Source organism: Pelecanus crispus, chromosome 4 (genome assembly GCF_030463565.1).
Source record: "Pelecanus crispus isolate bPelCri1 chromosome 4, bPelCri1.pri, whole genome shotgun sequence".
NCBI lineage: Eukaryota > Metazoa > Chordata > Aves > Pelecaniformes > Pelecanidae > Pelecanus > Pelecanus crispus.
In genome coordinates, this window is record NC_134646.1 from 50369713 (window position 1) to 50387900 (window position 18188).

Below are 18188 nucleotides of genomic sequence, written 5' to 3' on the forward strand. Positions count from 1 at the left end.
TTCAAAAGGTATGTGTTAGGAGAAAAACATATCAGGCTGTATCCGACAGCCCAAGAGAGGTACGGTTGTCTCAGCTCCATGTCCCCAGGTCCAACCAGTAGCAAGGCTGATATATTCCCAGTAGGCATATGCATACAGAGCACATGTATATACTACATATACAGACATATATTTGGCCATGTGTCTAACCACGTACACTGATAATACAATCACGTACACTGCCCCATCCCTGGCAACATTCAAGGTCAGGTTGGACGGGGCTCTGAGCAACCTGATCGAGTTAAAGCTGTCCCTGCTCACTGCAGGGGGGGTGGGCTAGGTGACCTCTAAAGGTCCCTTCCAACCCAAAGCATTCTATGGTTCTATGATAACACAGACAGACACTCAAGAGCACTCATATGAACAGACAGCATCAATGGCCTCATCCTGCTCCCCAATCTGGCTGAGCAGGATGGATGTCCACTGGTGGGAACACACATGTATATAGACACTCAGCCTGCCCCGCAGCTGACCCTGGATCCCAGTCTCCCCAGTTACCGGCACCTGGACATACAAGCCCTCGAGGCCACAGCCCCACTCCAGTTGTTGGTACAAACTCTCTCACTCGTGTAGACACGTGCACACAGGGAGCTGGCTGGGACTCTCCTGGTCCCCACCCCAACATCCAGCTCCTCCCATGGCCTTGCCCGTGCACACCCCATCACCACCGGCTCTGAGGCCGCTTCACCTCCTCGCCCAGCTCGATCCTTGTTGGTGCTCACGCGCACACTTGCGCACCTGCACCTGCTCCAGATGCTGCACCACGGGCACAGGGCTCTGAGCCCCGGTTCCACCCCTGGACTGGCACTCGGTGTCACTCAGTTGGGCCTCGCCGGCCACTGGCACACAGGCCCTCCAGCCCGTGGTCCCAGCCCAGCTGCTGGCACCCAGACCTGCGCTTGCTCCAAGCGCTGGCACTGTGGGCACATGGGCCGCTGTGGCCCAAGGTGCCACTCCAGTTGCCGACGCGTAAATCAAATCACTCCGGTCGCTGCACCACAGACACACAAGTGCTCTCACCTGTGGCCCGACTCCAGTTGGTGGCACTCGGTCCCCCGTGCACACCCGCACAACAGAGCCTCTCACTCAGGAATAGTTAAAACAGAATTTAGTAAGAAGTCAGGACAGACTGCACTGGTCAGGCTTAGGACATGGCCAGATGGGCATAGTGACCAGCAAACTATTCACACAGCCAGCCCTTTTTCTCCCCTTACATCTCTATTTTCCCCACAGTTTTTCCTCCACAAATCACCTAAATCCATCCCTTTCCCTGCCTTTGGTTCCTTCCCTAAACATCCCATAATAAATCCTGTGCAATCCCAAAATGCTCTTCCCCTGCATCCCATGACATGTCCCGCAATTACGTGAAAGGTGCTCCTGCGCCGGCTCACCTCGGTGGGTTTTGCACCATCCTGGATCCTGGTGCTGCGGCTCCCCTGGCACAGCCCTGGGAGGAGCCCACACAGGGTACCCCCACCTCCAAGTCCTTAATTTGGGTTCCTGCCTGTCCTTGTGCTCCTGTGCACCTCTGGGCTTGTGGAGACAGGTCACTGATGGGCTGATGGCTCCTGTGAGGGGCCTGGGAGCAGCCTGGCAGGGCAGGCTATTATTTGGGCTTCCTGTCCTGCCCTTGTCTTTGTGCTCCTTTGTGGGTGTGCAGAGGAGCTTTTATCACATAGCCCAACAACAAAAAGATAGTTCAACTGCCCCTTTACCAGTGCAGCCTGCTGTAAAACTGACATGTGCTTTCTGCCAGGTTTTTAGCGTAAATCACCTGTTCCTTTCTCCTTTAGCTTCACTCAAGCTAAGGCAGCTTCCTCTTTCTCGTTACATTGTATTTTCTGTGATTTATCCAGCCAAAACCTACAACGATTAACCGGCAATTGTGCCTCTATACTATGGCCTTCATCTATTTCTACGTGGTCCTCACACACTGAGCATCACCCTACAGACAACAGTTTAAGTTGTCCTATTTTCCTCAGGTCTGTCCTAAATGCTTACTTTATTACAGTCTTCAATCCCACTGCCTCTGCCCCAGATTCAACCTTCCGGCTAGATCACATTTTCCCCAATTACCACGAGCTTAGCTCACCAGCTCCAGTCAGACCTCCTTGCCAAACTGAGCGAGCGTTCAAGGACATTCTGGCCTCCCCCTCTCCCTTCTCCAACAGGCTCTGTCTCTACCCGCACGTCCCACTGACTGGAACACCAGCCCTTGGCTAGAAATACCCAGAAGCCTTCCTGGCACTGTCAAGGAATTTACTGATTTGGAGTAAAATGCAGCTCTTGTCCTGAGAGGAAAGGACTGACAGGAATATTGCTTCTTTCCTTAAGCCCTACCTCTATGTCTCCCTAAATGATTGGTTACTCATTTTAGCTTAGCTTTGATTTTGGTTTGCTCTATTTTAAAGACTAGTGGAAAAGTTGTACAATCGTTTTTCCTTTAAAGGACCAGGAAGGATCAAGACCAGAACCTATTAAATCTAAGGGAAAAGCAAACTCCATGACAGCACTTTTTCATAGCGAAATAACTAAGAATTCAGGGAACATTCCTACTCCCAATTATTTTGAGGTAGATTAACAGAAGTCCTGTCAGTCATTTGCAACATATAACTGTGCCACTGTTTGTTGTAATTCACAACCTACATAATAGGTTTTTGTAAATATTATTTTTAGGTATGTTCAACAGGGGCCTATTTAGTTTTTCAACAGAAGCGTTGGTAATAAATCTGCCTGGAACAGAAGTTTCCATCAGTTAAAATAGACTAACCCTCTCTCACAAAACATTTCTACAAGAGACACAAGATTCCTCCCGTTCAGCAGGCAGTCATCAGAGAACTCATCTACAATGTTTAAAATTGCCTCCCCCACATAACTTTTGAACCTGCGTTTCCCATGTCTCAGTCACTACTCTAATTACCTGCTATATGGTATGCAATGCTTTAAAGCAGCTCCTTTTCAACTTGCGGTGGTAAGGCAGATGGGGAAGAAAAGGAAAAGTAGTATTTGGAGAAGAAGGGACATAATTAAAGCTAAAACTAATTTGCAAAAGCTATCAGATCCTAAACAAATCATACACACAGAAAAGTGTGATACAATTTAGGAAACAATATTTAATTTAAGTTTTAAAAAAAACCCTAAATGCCTCTGGAAGTGAACATCAATTTGCTAACATTGTTTATGCTACACAATTTAAAGATTTTTAAGTCTTTTTTTGCAAGCATCCTACAGTCATTTACCATTCTGTCTTCCTCTGATTTAAAAAGACTGCCACAAGCTGAAACATCAACAAAAATGTTTTACAATTTTGTAAAAGCCTGTTCCACAAAATTTAGAGTCAAGAGATATAAATTTACTATTTGTTAACATATTTTAGCTAAAGTCTTGTAATTAACTCAAATTGATATTAAGAGTTAAGAAGTGAAATTTCTCCAGTACCACAGATCTAGGTTTCCACACAGATTAGATGTGGTACGCACATAGCACAAAGCAAAACCACTCTAATTTATGACCAGAAAGAGGAAAGCAGACTATTCAGAATGTAGATTTCCTTTTGCACCGATTCTTACAGCCCAAAATATGCCCCAACAGCTCCCCCTTTAGGGAGCTGCAGAAAAAGAAATTTTGGAAGACTGACCCCTTAGTCACTCAGCTTCAAGGTCAGAATACAAAATTTATTTTGAAACAGCTACTGTGCTGATGTAATTGCTTTACCTAATACTCCATACAAAAAGTTCTAAAATGATCAGGAAAAAATTGACTGTGTTCTAAATATGCTTCCTAATCGTATGTAAAAAACGAAATAGCTGTTTTCCACAGTTTATGCCCCAAGTTATAAAAACAGTTTAGGTTTATAACCTAAACTTTAAGAACTCACGTTAAGAAGAAATGTATGACAACACTACTATCATATTACCATCATCAGTAAACATATCGCATTCTGAATCTTCTTCCTATTGGCAAAGATATGAAACCAAACTGTTTACAAGGATTGTTTCTTTTCTCTGCCTCTCCAGCAAAGTGAAAGGTAGCACCAAGTAGATCTGGTAAGTGATCTGACCTGTCTTCAGTCTCCTCTTCCTAATTTTTCCAGCTACTCAGAGCACTACTTTCAAATTTGCCTGTGCTTCAGCTACTCAAGTTTGCATTCTAACATAGCCGTACTATGTTTTACTTCTAATAATGGACATATCTAACTTTGAGACAGTTCATTATGCCACACACAGCAGTGAACAGTAATTCAGATTTAAAAGTGGCATTCCATACTAACATTGCACATAAATTACAGATAAAAACATGAACTGAAAAATTACAAGGTGAAATTCTTTTAGCAAGGGAAATAAAATTCTTTGGTGAGCATAGAGACAATGCACGGAATCTGTTTCTTTGCATTAAAATCCTGCCGAGTTGAGCAGGACTCATACTCTGCCACTCTGCGATTTACACGAGTTAAAATCTGCATGAGTTCAAGTTTCCTTGCGTGTTCCTTCAGCATTTTACACAGTGACTGAATAAACCAGGAGCCTTCAGCTGAATTCCTCCAGGAGTAATAGCCTGTGGAAGAGAGAGATGTCAAATTTATAGAATCATAGAATCGTTTAGGTTGGAAAAGACCTTTAAGATCATCCAGTCCAACCATTAACCTAACATTACTGAGTCCACACTAAACCAGTTAAGGGTAGACTAGACTAAACCATGTCCCAAAGTGCCACATCTACCCTTTTGAACGCTTCCAGGGATGGTGACTCCACCACCTCTCTGGGCAGCCTGTTCCAATCCTTGACAACCCTTTCCGTGAAGAAATTTTTCCTCATATCCAATCTAAACCTCCCCTGGCGCAGCTTGAGCCCATTTCCTCTCGTCCTATCGCTAACTACTTGGGAGAAGAGACCAACCCCCACCTCACTACAACCTCCTTTCAGGTAGTTGTAGAGAGCGATAAGGTCTCCCCTCAGCCTCCTCTTCTCCAGGCTAACCAACCCCAGTTCCCTCAGCCGCTCCTCATAAGGCCTGTGCTCCAGACCCTTCACCAGCTTCGTTGCCCTTCTCTGGACATGCTCCAGCACCTCAATGTCCTTCTTGTACTGAGGGGCCCAAAACTGGACACAGTATTCCAGGTGCAGCCACCAGACATAGCAGCCTCCGATACAGAACAGGATAGCAATTAGGGGAACAATACATTGTCTCCAATTGGAATCAATATTTTAAAATGAAAACTCAAAACCACTAACCAACAAAATTTAGATTTGATAATCTCCCCAGATTCCAACTCAAAAGATTTTTCTAATCCTCTCATCTTTCCTAACCTAAGAAAACTTTTAAGTAGGTAGAAAATCAAAAGGCAGGAAAACTATCTTGTGCTGCAACAGTCTTAGCCATTAATCACTTACTACTACTTTATAGAGTACATGTATACGAAGGAGAGGTGACAGTACGGATGGAGCCAAGACACAAAATGGATTTCAGTCTCACAATCTTCAGGACTATGTGGATGAATTAAAGACTGGAACCTACTTCTGCTAACTGATAATGTAAAGGGCATACTAAGGGCTCTGCCACTACTAATTTTGCTTGAGGATGCAATGAAAATAGAGTTGAGAGGCAAATAATATGCTGGTGTTTATCACCCGCTTCTGTATATGCATCTACAGATATCCCATTGTTTTGTTCTCTCAGAACTAATAATACCTTTTACTTCCTGCTGTAAATTATTTGCACAATTCAGATTAACTGAATTTATAGCAGATGAACATTTGAGGGTTTGCTAGTGAGAAAGATGTATATTCAGCATTTGGGTTTTTTTCTTTTGTAGGAACTGAGAATAGCAACTACCTCAAAAAGAAATCAAATCAGGGGAGAAAAAATGATTGAGGGAAGAAAATTATTTCCATGAACGAGAACAAATGAAGTAGTCACCCACTGACTGGATACAGCTGCAAATTGTCATCTACAGTATCAATACAAGCTGATATATAGATACAATTTCAGGAACAAAAATTTCTTTGCCAGTCTCTCACCTGGAGCTGTAGAATATGCATACAGGAAGTCTGCTTCTACAGGTATTTTCTGACACATTGTTTCTTCTGATCCACTGTCTGCCTCAATACCGGAATCTAATTCTGTCCCTCTACAAGCCTGTTTGGCAGAAAGAAGAATTGAAAACAAAATAAAAAAAATAAATGAGAAGGCAGCAATCATGATCAGAATACTGATTTTTTTTTTCCATTTTAAAGATGATAATATCCCATAACAGCAATTTATGTCACATTTCTACTAGACAGACTCAGAAGAAAAGCAACTGACATTTATTTAAATCAACTACACAGTTTGGTTAAATAGATATTAATTCAAAAGTGCATTCAGAAACTCACTAAAATATTGGCTAGCATTCAGAAAGATTTTACTTAATCTGTAGAATTAAGGTAATGCAATCTCAGCTATTACAAATACTGCCTACCTAATAGGGCAGACTGTGCCACTTAGACCTGAAGAGAATCTTATTCCAAAAGTAATTCCATTTAAATGACTTTTAGAAACAATTAACTTTCTTGCACTAATAATTAATGGGAAACAATTTAAGTATCCAGCTGATTTGATGATCACTGTTCAGCTGTACATCACCTGAATGAAAAAGAGCTTGGGTTTTCCTGCTAAACTTCTGCACCGGTCACCTCTGAAAAGGCTTGTTAGTACTCTCAGTTCAAGAGGGCCATCTGTACCATAGATGAATCCTTCATCACCATGGCTTAGCAACACGCAAACAAAACTGCTTCTCTTGCTGTGATCTTCTTCAGAAACTTGAAAGAAAAAAGAGAATTATCTAAACTTCTTGCATTCACTAAAAGCTTTGAACATTTGATGCTTCCTAAGTGACTGAAGTCTTTAAGAACTAATTCCCATGTTTAGAAACCTCCAATCAGTTTTCACTTCTGAACAAAAGGGGCCAGCCTACTTTACTTCAGGAGGTTGGACACAGAAAACTCCAAATTAGAGGCCAACCCTACCCATTTTAAGACATGGCCACAGAACTAGGCCAGGAACATGGTAAGGAGACAAAGAAGGTGTACCACAGTGTCTCAAGGTCTGAATGGTACACCTCGCTCGTGCAGTAATGGTCAAGATCTGAGATCTTGCGATCTGAGATGGGACTGATGTGAAGTTCCAAGTTTTGGGAAAGGATGGGGAAGCCTTACCACTCTTTCCATTCAGAGATGCTTCAACTAGTTGGATTACATGGGAACTGAATGTAGCGTGAAAGTTGTTGCTGCTGCAGGGACCCAGGTACTAGCATTACCCCTCTGTCTCTCACTCTTGCCCTGTAGCAAGGTCTAGAAAGATTTTTCAAGCCTCTGAATTTTGTACTTAAAGACATTTAAGCTTGATATAAAGTGTTTGTAGATTTATATTTTCTTCCATCTTGTGGTAGACAAAGAGCATAAAACAGATGTTCTCTGATGTCTTTTGTTGCCTGACATCGTGGGGATCATACTTGAGGACCAAGATAATTCTCTTAAATATACGAAAGGATACAAACATGGTTTAACAGAAAAGATCCAAAAGGAATTCTGAGTGGGAAACTCAAGAAGATGCAAGAGTTTGGAGATGAAAAGTTAACAGTCCCAAAAGCTGAAGTTTTCTGTTTAGAGCTTGCCAAACCACTGAATTTCTATTCTGGAAAAACTGAACTATTTAGACATTTCTCAAGCGATGCACACTCAGGCATTTCTACAATCTATGGACAAGCATGGCATCTAGAAGAGCCAGGAAAGGTTGTTTTTTGGGAATCTCTAGTTAGGCTGCAGTCTGTAGTTTACACTGTGTGTTTGGAGAGGCCTTATACCACAGGTAAGACAGAGGCCTTTCCACTTCCAGCTACTGTCAACAGACAGGCTGCAATTATACTGATAAATTAACCATGCCTGGGAGCGTTCTCTGGCATAAACATTAACTGGCACTAAAGAACCTACATCTATGTTAGCAAACACATTTAAAAAAAGATAAGACAAACAGGATTGCTGCAGGCTAACTGGCTGTTGGGAATAATCCCTGGAACACTTTTACTGTTGAACTGTGACCTAGAACAGTCTGGGAGTGTGCTAGTAGGCACGAGCCACAGTCATGCCAGAGAACCTTCCAACAGTTAACTAGAACAGACTGTGTTCCAGGGCTACAGACACATCCAGGCACCATTTCATTTACTGGTCTAGATGTAGCAAAGTCCAAACAACACAGGACTAACACAAACAGCAGTATAAAGCTCTCATTTGACAGAAGGGTGTTTTGTTTCACAAGTCAAACAAAACATGAGTTGTTTCTCTAAAAGAGCAAGTTAGTCCACACACTTGCAGTTCTGATCCCTCGATCAGTACCGCCCCCCGGATCAGAACACCTCTTGGACCGCACCACTAAGCATACAGCACAGAACCCCTCTACCCAATTAAGCAGTTTTCTTTCCAACTCACAGAGCTTCAGTGATCCCAGGGTCAGAATATAAATCAGTCTGCATTTAAGTTTCAGCCTTTTTTCCAGCCTTCTTTAGAAGATGAGAAAGGATACGGAGACAACAGTCATGGCACAAAAGATGGAGAGACAGCAAAGATGAATAAACATAGGAACTATGATGTACATGTCAACCTTAGCAATAAACCACCAGTATGTGTGAAATATCTAAAAGAATCATGGAAGAAGAGATGTGAGGGCTAGAGACGTATTTGGAAACAGTGGTTGATTTAATACATGCACTGAACATATTATTACTTACCATTTTTCAACAGTCTTAGAATGTCCTCGCATGAAAGATCATTGTTGATCTTAATTTTATATCCCAACTTCATAAAAACTTCTCTGACACTTGCAGCATCTGCATCTGTACCCATACGGGGTAACATCCCTGTACATAAAATAAATATATTATTTTTTATATGATAGAAGGCATGGTCTGATTGAGCCAAATTCTTTTCCCACTTATACCTCTAATAGTCCGGAATATTATTCCATTATTCCAGATCCACTCTAACAGAAAAAACATTGCACTGCTATACATGCACACCATCTCCCTCTCTCTGTACCTATACGGTAGATTTATCTACTCCTTATTTTTATATCTATCTGTCTATATAAAGACATAAAAAAGGATTTAATTTGCAAAACAGAAATCACGACTAAAAGGTACGATGGACTTGTACTGCCTATGAATTTTTCTCCCCATTACTGCTATACCCTAACGTGTTCCCTCTATGCATATTTGGAAGAATGCACTGAAATGAATCACACCCATTCAAACCACCTAATTTTAGATTGTAATCAAAATCAAAATTGGTCTGCATGTTCGATTTTGAAGAATAATACATGCCACTAATTTATCTAAATTAAGGAAAAAAAACTTAAAAATTTGAAAGTGGTACCGGTCTGTCTCTGGAAGTTCTTATTGTTTATTATTACACATTCCCCCATCTCTGGATAATCCATTCTGTAACTGTAGTCTGGCAGAATTCCAGAGTCCATTGACTTGCTAGCAGGTAGGTTCTTTCTGTATAGAAATCAGACAAACTTTAGGTGTTAATTTCTGATCTCTCTTCTCTTAATTTCATAATAATAATAAAAGAAGATTATTTTAGCAAACCAGTGAAACTGGTAAGGTTTGCTACATGTTCCTCAGAAGTTCCCTCAGCAAGTTTGCTGATGACACCAAGCTGCGTTGTGCAGTCGACACCCTGGAGGGAAGGGATGCCATCAAGAAGGACCTTGACAGGCTAGAGAGGTGGGCCCGTGCAAACGTCATGAAGTTCAACAAGGCCAAGTGCAAGGTCCTGCACCTGGGACAGGGCAACCCCTGATATCAATACAGCCCTGCAGAGAAGGACTTGGGGATACTGGTGGCTGAAAAGCTGGACATGAGCCAACAATGTGCACTAGCAGCCCAGAAAGCCAATCACATCCTGGGCTGCATCACAAGAGGCGTGACGAGCAGGTCGAGGGAAGTGATTCTGCCCCTCTACTCCACTCTGGTGAGACCCTATCTGGAGTACTGTGTCCAGCTCTGGGGCCCCCAGCATAAGACAGACATGGACCTGCTCAAACAGGTCCAGAGGAGGCCCACAAAGATGATCAGGAGGCTGGAGCGACTCCCCGATGAGGACAGGCTGAGAGAGCTGGGGTTGCTTAGCCTGGAGAAGAGAAGGCTCTGGGGAGATCTTATAGCGAGCAGCCTTCCAGTACCTAAAGGGTGCCTACAGGAAAGATGGGAGGGACTCTGTATCAGGGAGCACAGTGATACGATGAGGCGTAACAGTTTTAAACCGAAAGATTGATTTAGACAGATACTAGAAAGAAATCCTTTACTGTGAGGATGGTGAGACACTGAGACTTGCCCAGAGTTGTGGATGCCCCCTCCCTGGAAGTATTCAAGGCCAGGCTGGATGGGGCTTTGAGCAACCTGGTCTAGAGGAAGGTGTCCCTGCCCATGGTAGAGGGGTTGGAACTAGGTGATCTTTAAGGTCCCTTCCAACCCAAACCCTTCTATGATACCAAGTTACGTCTGCGAAATCAGTTGGTATATCTGATCTAAGACTAGTGAAGACTGTACTTGCTCAGAGGTTTAAATAAGTAAAACTGCTTTGTATAGTTATGCTCCCAAATAAAACTTTTGTTTCAAGTTCAGTAAAATGTGCACATACACAAATAATTAAAAAAAAAAGTGAAGAGTCATTTGTGTTTGTAGTAATCTTCTGTGCAACTTGTAACAAGCTTAAAATTTAAATAATCAAGGAAGAACTCCATCTAAAATTGTAATGCCTCTGCACAGGACTATGAAAAATTAGTTAAGGAAACCAATTATCATACCAACAAGAAATCAGCTGAGGTTTTTTTATTATCATCTTTTGAAAGCTATGTACCTGGAAGCAAGATCAGCTCTGAGACTGTAAATCTATTCTGAATTCTAACCAAAAGTCATATTACCATTGAATTTTCACAATTAAACATTCAAAACCTAGAAAATGACCAACACTCTACATGCAGCTGTAATTCTGCCTTAATGAGCACACCGATACAACACCACTCATGACTCTGCAACAGCCAGTGATTTTACTCAGTCTATATATGCTGAAGTCAGTACGGATTTTCTCATTTAAGCACACGGGTAAGCGGTTACAAGACTGGGGCCCGCTATCATATTGTATTCTACAAATAAAAAGTCTGTTATGCTCTTAAATGTAATTGTCATTGAAATACAAAAAATAATTACTTCAGAAACAAATTAACAAATTCCCAGAGAAAGCGTAATCTGATGGTAGTGCTACACCAGCGTAACAGCTAGCTGTCACCAGGAAGAACAGGCCTGCGTTTCCTCCCTTCCAGCCCTGTACGTTCCCCTCACTCTTGTGCCTCTGCACGTATAAATCCACTGCAGGTCAGCTCAAGCAGCTGAACTGGCTGCCACAGGTTCAGGTGAGCTCCAGAAGCAGTTCAAGGAAAAGGGCGAACATTCAGCCCAGGGGGAGCCAGAGGATTCTCTTTTCAAGAACAGCTAAGCACTTGATAATACTGTTAAGCCAAGTCTAACAGCACCTCAAATGTTTTGCTTTTTAGTTCCCTGTTACATACATATGGCCTGTTTTGTCAGAGACTGTATATTTTCAAAATCAGTACAACTCTAACAGTTTTTTATGATTATACTAATTTACCATAATTGAAACTTTTCTTTTTAGCATTATTTCTTCTATGGCTCTCACCTTCTGTTACAGCACAAGATTCCTCAAGACTTAAATTGAAGACTTAAACCAAAAGTACCTCACTTACCCTTTGGAACCAGGGATAGATTTTGCATCCGTCAGATCTTCCCCCAAATGTGGTCCATCTCCTATGTCTGCCATTATGGCTCTCAATTATCGGCTTGAAAATGTAAGAAAAAAGAAATATATGACAGTTCATTTTCATATGAAATAATATCTTCAGATTGCTTCACTTTTTGTTAGGTTTCCTTAAAGCGTTACACCAGAGAGCAATTTTTCAGAATTACAGAGAAAACAGCAATGATAAAAGGGGATATTCACATAGAATAACTTTAGGCTAGGAGTATCAGTATTGGTAGGCAAAAATTAGCATTTCTGAGTAATCCTTACATATGCTTTATTTGACAGAAGAACATGAACTATTTTTCTAAATTATTTTGTTCTAAAACAACTCTGGGAAAAACAGTCCGCAGAGCCGCAGATCCCTGTGACCAAATGATGTAAAATGCCTACAAAAAGCAGGATAAGAGACAAACAAATCAAAAACAGTCTTTAAAATATTGTAATGTCCCTACATGCATTAGCAGCATTTTAGTATTATGAATATTGTGTCACACATGGATCCTTCCATCTTAGTCAGACAGAAATTGAGATCCAAAACCAAGCAATACAAGTTATTGGATGTGTGCAAAGACTAACATAGAAGATTAGATTTTGGGTCATAGTATTTTGAGAAATAAATAATTTCTCTGCATTCTGTTTCAAATGAAACATCACTGCATTGAATCCTAATTGGTGTATGTGAAAGCATTTGCAATATAAGTAACATAAAACCACAACAATATAACTTTAAACAGTTGAGGACATGAACTCTACACTTTGGGCTGATACTTACTTTTCATCAGACCACAGGACAAGAAATGATGAATTATACCAAGCCAGAAATCAATTTAAAAGCAATAAACCTCCCTCCCAACTACTCTGTGTGTACTCATAGTACACATTACCATAAGTTACCTTTAACTCAGGATTCAGAAAAGGATTAAGCATCATAAAGTTAAATCACCAGATAGGACAAAGTAATCAATGCTTAGAAGTGAAAGAAATGCTTAGACCTTAAGAAACAAACAAGGCACTACAAGGCTAGAATTTTAAAGAAACTTGCTTAGCAGGTATATTTATGGCAAATAGAGATGTATTAATAACCAGACCAAGTAGTAAGATTTGCTAAAGATTCTTATTCAAGGCTTAGGTTCTTTGGTGGCAAACTGTATTTGCCATCTTACAGTATCGTATTATAAGTGTCTTAACTTCTTATCTATACTCTAGCTAGTACACCAAGAACATCCATTTTCTGTGGCAACAATTACTGATGCATCAGAAGTACTAATCTGGGTTATGTATAAACCTCTTTCTTTCCTTGTTTTTTAAAGGACATTTACTTACATTTTTAGTGACTTCAAAAGATCTCCAAGGTTACTCTGAATACTATTTCTTTGAATCTTGGAGCGCTGATGTAATTAAGAAGTCTTCTTGCTCACAAAATTATTCCAGACTTGAGAACTGTATCGTGTACATTAGCAGCACACAGGAAATTTCCTGAAAATCAAATTACAAAAGTATCAAATAAGCTTTTATTTTATTTCTAAAATACATTATTGTGTTCTATTTTAGAAATTTACTTTAAAGACAGTATCATGGGGCAGGAACTACATCCACAATGCTGGACCTGCCTGCCTAGCACCATGATCTGGATTCATTCATCCTATCTTCAAAGTCTAATTCCTTAGAAGTTCCATATGTGAAAACAGACACAAAGGGTTATTCAAGTACCTAAGACCTGTTGCACGACAGTGATCCAACCCTATGCCTTACATTGTGCAGGGAGCATTTGCATTGACAACAAAATCTAGTGTAGAGTGACAACTGGTGTGTCCGCCCAGCTGTAACTGAAAAGCAGGGCTTCTGACCCCTAGGAAGTGGAAAGAATGACTTTCATTGACAAGAATGCTAGAAGTTCCCCTGCTCCAGCAGAGCCCAGCTTCCAGAAGTTTCTATGCCTCTTTCAATGTTGTCCCCACCACAATCAACCTTGGCTGGTTCCCAGCTTTCCAGGGCTATCAGCCTGACATTTCTGAACAAAACTTTATTTTGTAGGAAAACATCCAACCAGACTGACCCACAATTCTGATGCAACTCATGCCGTTCCTTCTTCTGGAAAAGCACTATGTGCGGAAGCATGACCCAACCCCTTCACTGTGGCTGAGATTAATAGGAGAGACAGGGAAAAGGTTAACTTTCTTCCTTGTTTGTTGTCTGCCAACAGTAATGAAGAACCACACCATATAAAAAAAGCACAGTATCACGTACCAACTCCATTATGGAAACTAGCCAGTGGGTGTACTGAGAGCAGTGTAGCCATGTCAGCGTGGAATTCAACTTCTGCTAAAAGCCCAGGTGTTTATCCCAGCTGTCTGGCACTACAAAGATCTGCAGTGCCAGAGCTGCAAGTACCTGAACCAGCTGGTGTAAACTAGTAAATATGTGCCTACATGAGCTCTGGTCACCTCCTATCGTATCGGCCAGCCTGAGCTACCAATAGCTACTTAGAGAAAGACTCAGCTGAAGTATAGGGACAGCTAACAACTCTCTGGCCAACAGACGAGACCTTGGAATAATTAGGGAGGGTAAGTGGATCATTGGGCTGCCTTGGGTTCACCTCAGGTGTGCTCCAACCAAACTGCTGCATCCCATTAGGGACTGGTTTTAGTAAGCTGGTGGGAATAACACTGGTGAACAGCAGCAGACTTCAGTAGGCAAACTGGAGACCTAACAGACTGGGACCACTGAATGCTTCTATAACACAAATGTTAAAGTATGCTGCAAACAATAAGAAAGATCTTCAACATTTAAGTGACCTTAAATTAAGACTTATCTCCTCGACTCTCCTGCAACCTTAAAACGTAAAACTTTAAAACTGCTGTCCTTGATCCAATGCCAAAGAAACAATGAAATTTGAAGTGGCTAGCAAAACCTACAATTACAATGAACCACAGTACTTTGTTTCGGAAAACTTGAAAACACATTTTGTAATAGCGTATCATAAAAATATTTCTTAATAAAGCCTTTGCAAGTCTAGCTCACAGCCTACAGTTTCAATTGTTTAATGAAGTGTTAGAACTTACTGCGTTCTACTGCATCATGACTGGAGCTTGTCTAACAGTCTTTACAGAAGCTAGAGAGATAGTGAAGAAAAAAACTGGGTATAGTACATTAGGTATTTAAAATATGCATGCTTTATCTTCAGAATAGAATCTGTAACTCACCTCTAATATCCATCAATTTCTGAGCACCTTAATGCACCAAGTCACCTGCACTTCTTTAAAGAACAAAAGACATCCACAGAGAGGTATCTGTTTTGTTGCTAGGCACTCAAATGAACGTTTTAGTCAGCAGTATGTTTTCTGCTCTAAAGCACTGCTCAGAGTAACAGCAGTGCTCTCTGGAGGATAGTGCCGATTGTAACAGACTACTAAGAATTGCCTCATCCTGGTTTAGGTAATGCAATGATGTCATGTTCTGTCAAGCAGAATACTCATTCCCCTGTAGAGAATGATCTAATGCCGGGGGGTGGGGGAGAATCAGGACAATGCATTAAGAATTTAATTAAAAATTGTTATTCTGCTCCTTGATATTCTTTTCTCTGAAAGCTAATTAGCTAAGAATAGTTTTCAACTGTAAGGAAACTTAAAAACCAAGTAGCTGAAATGAGCAACAGCGTTTTTCTAATCTAGCAGAATATGTTCTGTAGGTTTTAGGAAGCTTATTTTACAATATTTATTTGGAAAAAAAAAAGTTTTTTAAAAAAACCCTAGGAGACAGATATAGCGGATATAACAATGACGCTACAGTGATCTTTACAGGCATAAAGTGAAAAATAAAGTGGTTCAAAAAGGTCCAAAACTATGCTCAGCAAACTACCAAAAATGACCAAAGTCTGTCTGTATAGCAATCAAGGCAAAAATATATTTTGCCTTAAATACAATTGTTCCAATGCTTTTCTTTTGATAGGAAAATGATAAATAAACCAATGTTTTTACTCCATTCCAGCCTGGATCTACTTATTCTACCTGGACCTAATAAAAATACATTCACACCATCATGTATCACTCCTGCCAGAAGACTCATCGAGTTTCTTTTTAAAGCAATATTTACATGAATTGTGAACCACACAAGACAAATTAATGATATAGTGATAAAAATAACACCAAAGCTGCTCAGACAGGAAAGGAAGCAAATAACTGAACTGTCCCTAGTTACCAACTGTATCTTGAAATATGCAAACCACAGGAGACAACACATGTTCAGTACACGTCAGCTGCCACAAAGCAATGACTGTAGCAGTATTAAAATACATGTCCAAAACAGAAACCAGTATCATAAACCATATCTTTAAGTATTAGAAAAGGGCAGTTTTCCACCTCTCATGACTGCAAGAGAAAATGTCAAGCATTCAAAGAAGGTATTTTATGTACATAAATATATACATGGCACATTGTGATAGTAATGCAGACATGCAAATTAAAATTTTTCCATTCTACAATGTATAATGATAACTGATAATTATCCAATTAATAACAGAAGGAAAATATAGAAGCTGACTGTATGAAAAAAATTAAAAACATTTAAAATATACCATTACATTTCCTATGTGGCTTTATTCCACCATTAAATACTGCTACGACTGAAGGAAGCATGCCAATACTGTGACAGCTCTTCACATTACTTCTAGTCTGGATGTAGTTGTTGGAAAGCACTGAAATTGGGCCAGTACTCTAATCTTCCAAAAGCAAAAAGACTTTTAGTTAGTCAGCGTTAATCTGCAAAATCAGCAAGACCTGAATTTATTCTGAGAGTAGATGGGACCCTTCCTTATTACTTGACCTACAGCTATTAACCGTATCACCACTGCAACAAATATTAAGGAGCCTGACAAGGCAATTAAGGGCGAGGTGTGTTATTTTCAAACCTACCAACTGACAAGAAGCAGGTAATTAAGGAAGAGAATTACCAGCTGGAAGGTAAAAGACTAGATTACCAGCACTATCCTTCAACCTAGCAGGGAACAGACTGAGAACACCTTGGACAGGGCCCTCCACATGCTATAAAAAGTTAGTCACAGTGCCTGTGAGGGCCTCAAGCATGCTGCCCTGGCACTGGCAGGACCAGTACAAGAGAAGCAAGCGTGCGTACCATCGCCCCTGTGACCCTCAGCTCGGGATGAGGCCTCTCCGCTGTCGCACACTCGCTCTTTGTCAGCAACCGGCTGGCTGCAGAGCCATTTTCCAGAGGAGGTTCAACCCGCTCCATCCAAAGCTTTATTTTGGTAGATCCAAATGCAGTTTCAGGACCTATGTTTCCAGCTAGCTAACAGACTACCGGAGGGACACGGGAAAGCAGTTTAAAATTAAAGCACGCTTGGGTTTTTTTTTTTTTTTTTTTGTTTAGTCAGCTTCTCCACAAAACCAGGCTTAAACTAGCAAAGAGTCTGCCTCAAGCTTCTGGATAACTAAGATAACTGAACAGCTAAGCCCCCGCGCTCTCCCTCCGCGGAGGGGGAAGCGGCGAGCGTTGGGGCGGCGCCGGGGCCGGTCTCTTCCCGCCGCGGCTGGGATGCAAGGCGCTGCGGCGGGCGGAGGGGACGTCCGCCCCGCCACCCAGCCGCCCCGCCGCCGCCAAGCCTGCCGCGGCAGGAGCCCGGCGGGCAGCCAGGGGAGCGGGAAGGCGGCGCTCCGAGCCGGGCCCGCAGCGGCTCCCTCCCGGCCCGGGCGCGGGGAGGCTCCCGCTCCCCTCAGGCGGCTCCCTGCGGGCGAGGCGCGGCCGGCCGCTCCCGCCGGACCGAGGCCCCGCAGAGCCGGGGAGCCGCAGCCCGGCCCCGGGCGGGCGCCAGCCAGCCCTACCCCACCCTCACCGCTTTGTTCGGCCCCGCCGCCGCCGCCACCCACCGGCTGCGCCGCCTGCCCGCTCCACCGGCGCCGCGCTCCGACCTGCCTTCCCCGGGGCTCGGCGCGGAGGCCGGGCCGCCGCGGTAGGCGCTCCCCTGGCCGCCCCTCTGGCTCCGCCCCGCGCGGGGCAGCCCGCCCGCCCCAACGGCACGTCGTTCAAACGCCAACGGCGGCAGCGCGTGGGCTAATGGCGGTGAGTCGGCGGCGGCGGGGGCTGCCTTCCCCCCCCTCCCCGTCCTTGAGGCCGTTCCCCGCCGTGCGCGGCGGCTCCCGGCCCTGAGGGGAGGCGGCGTGAGGCCGGGCCGAGCGCCGCGGCTCAGGCTCCCGCCGCTCGCCGTCTTCCTAGCGCGGGCCGGGCCCGGGCCCCTCGGGCGCGCCCCGTCACACGGCGGGACACGCAAGCAGCCGCGCG

The 18188-nt window shown here is 42.8% G+C and overlaps 1 protein-coding gene across 1 annotated transcript; it reads right to left on the minus strand.

Moving 5' to 3' along the window:
- Nucleotides 1–3184: 3184 nt before the first annotated feature.
- CASP3 (caspase 3) lies at nt 3185–17816 on the minus strand. Its single transcript, XM_075709052.1, has 8 exons — nt 17777–17816; nt 13218–13370; nt 11839–11931; nt 9444–9568; nt 8801–8929; nt 6661–6836; nt 6057–6174; nt 3185–4593 (listed from the first exon to the last, which is right to left on the minus strand). Exons 3-8 carry the CDS (start codon nt 11910–11912, stop codon nt 4367–4369), a joined length of 849 nt encoding a protein of 282 aa, XP_075565167.1. The 5' UTR covers nt 11913–11931; nt 13218–13370; nt 17777–17816; the 3' UTR covers nt 3185–4366.
- Between the last annotated feature and the right edge of the window lie 372 nt (nt 17817–18188).

What these genes read in the sequence shown, in the direction of transcription:
- CASP3 (XM_075709052.1), bottom strand. Translation starts at nt 11,912, where the DNA reads ATGGCAGACATAGGAGATGGACCACATTTGGGGGAAGATCTGACGGAT. An exon ending in TCTATCCCTGGTTCCAAAGG is followed by an intron (nt 9,569 to 11,838) that starts GTAAGTGAGGTA and finishes ATTTCTATACAG; the next exon opens with AAAGAACCTACCTGCTAGCA. An exon ending in GAACTTCCAGAGACAGACCG is followed by an intron (nt 8,930 to 9,443) that starts GTACCACTTTCA and finishes TTTTATGTACAG; the next exon opens with GGATGTTACCCCGTATGGGT.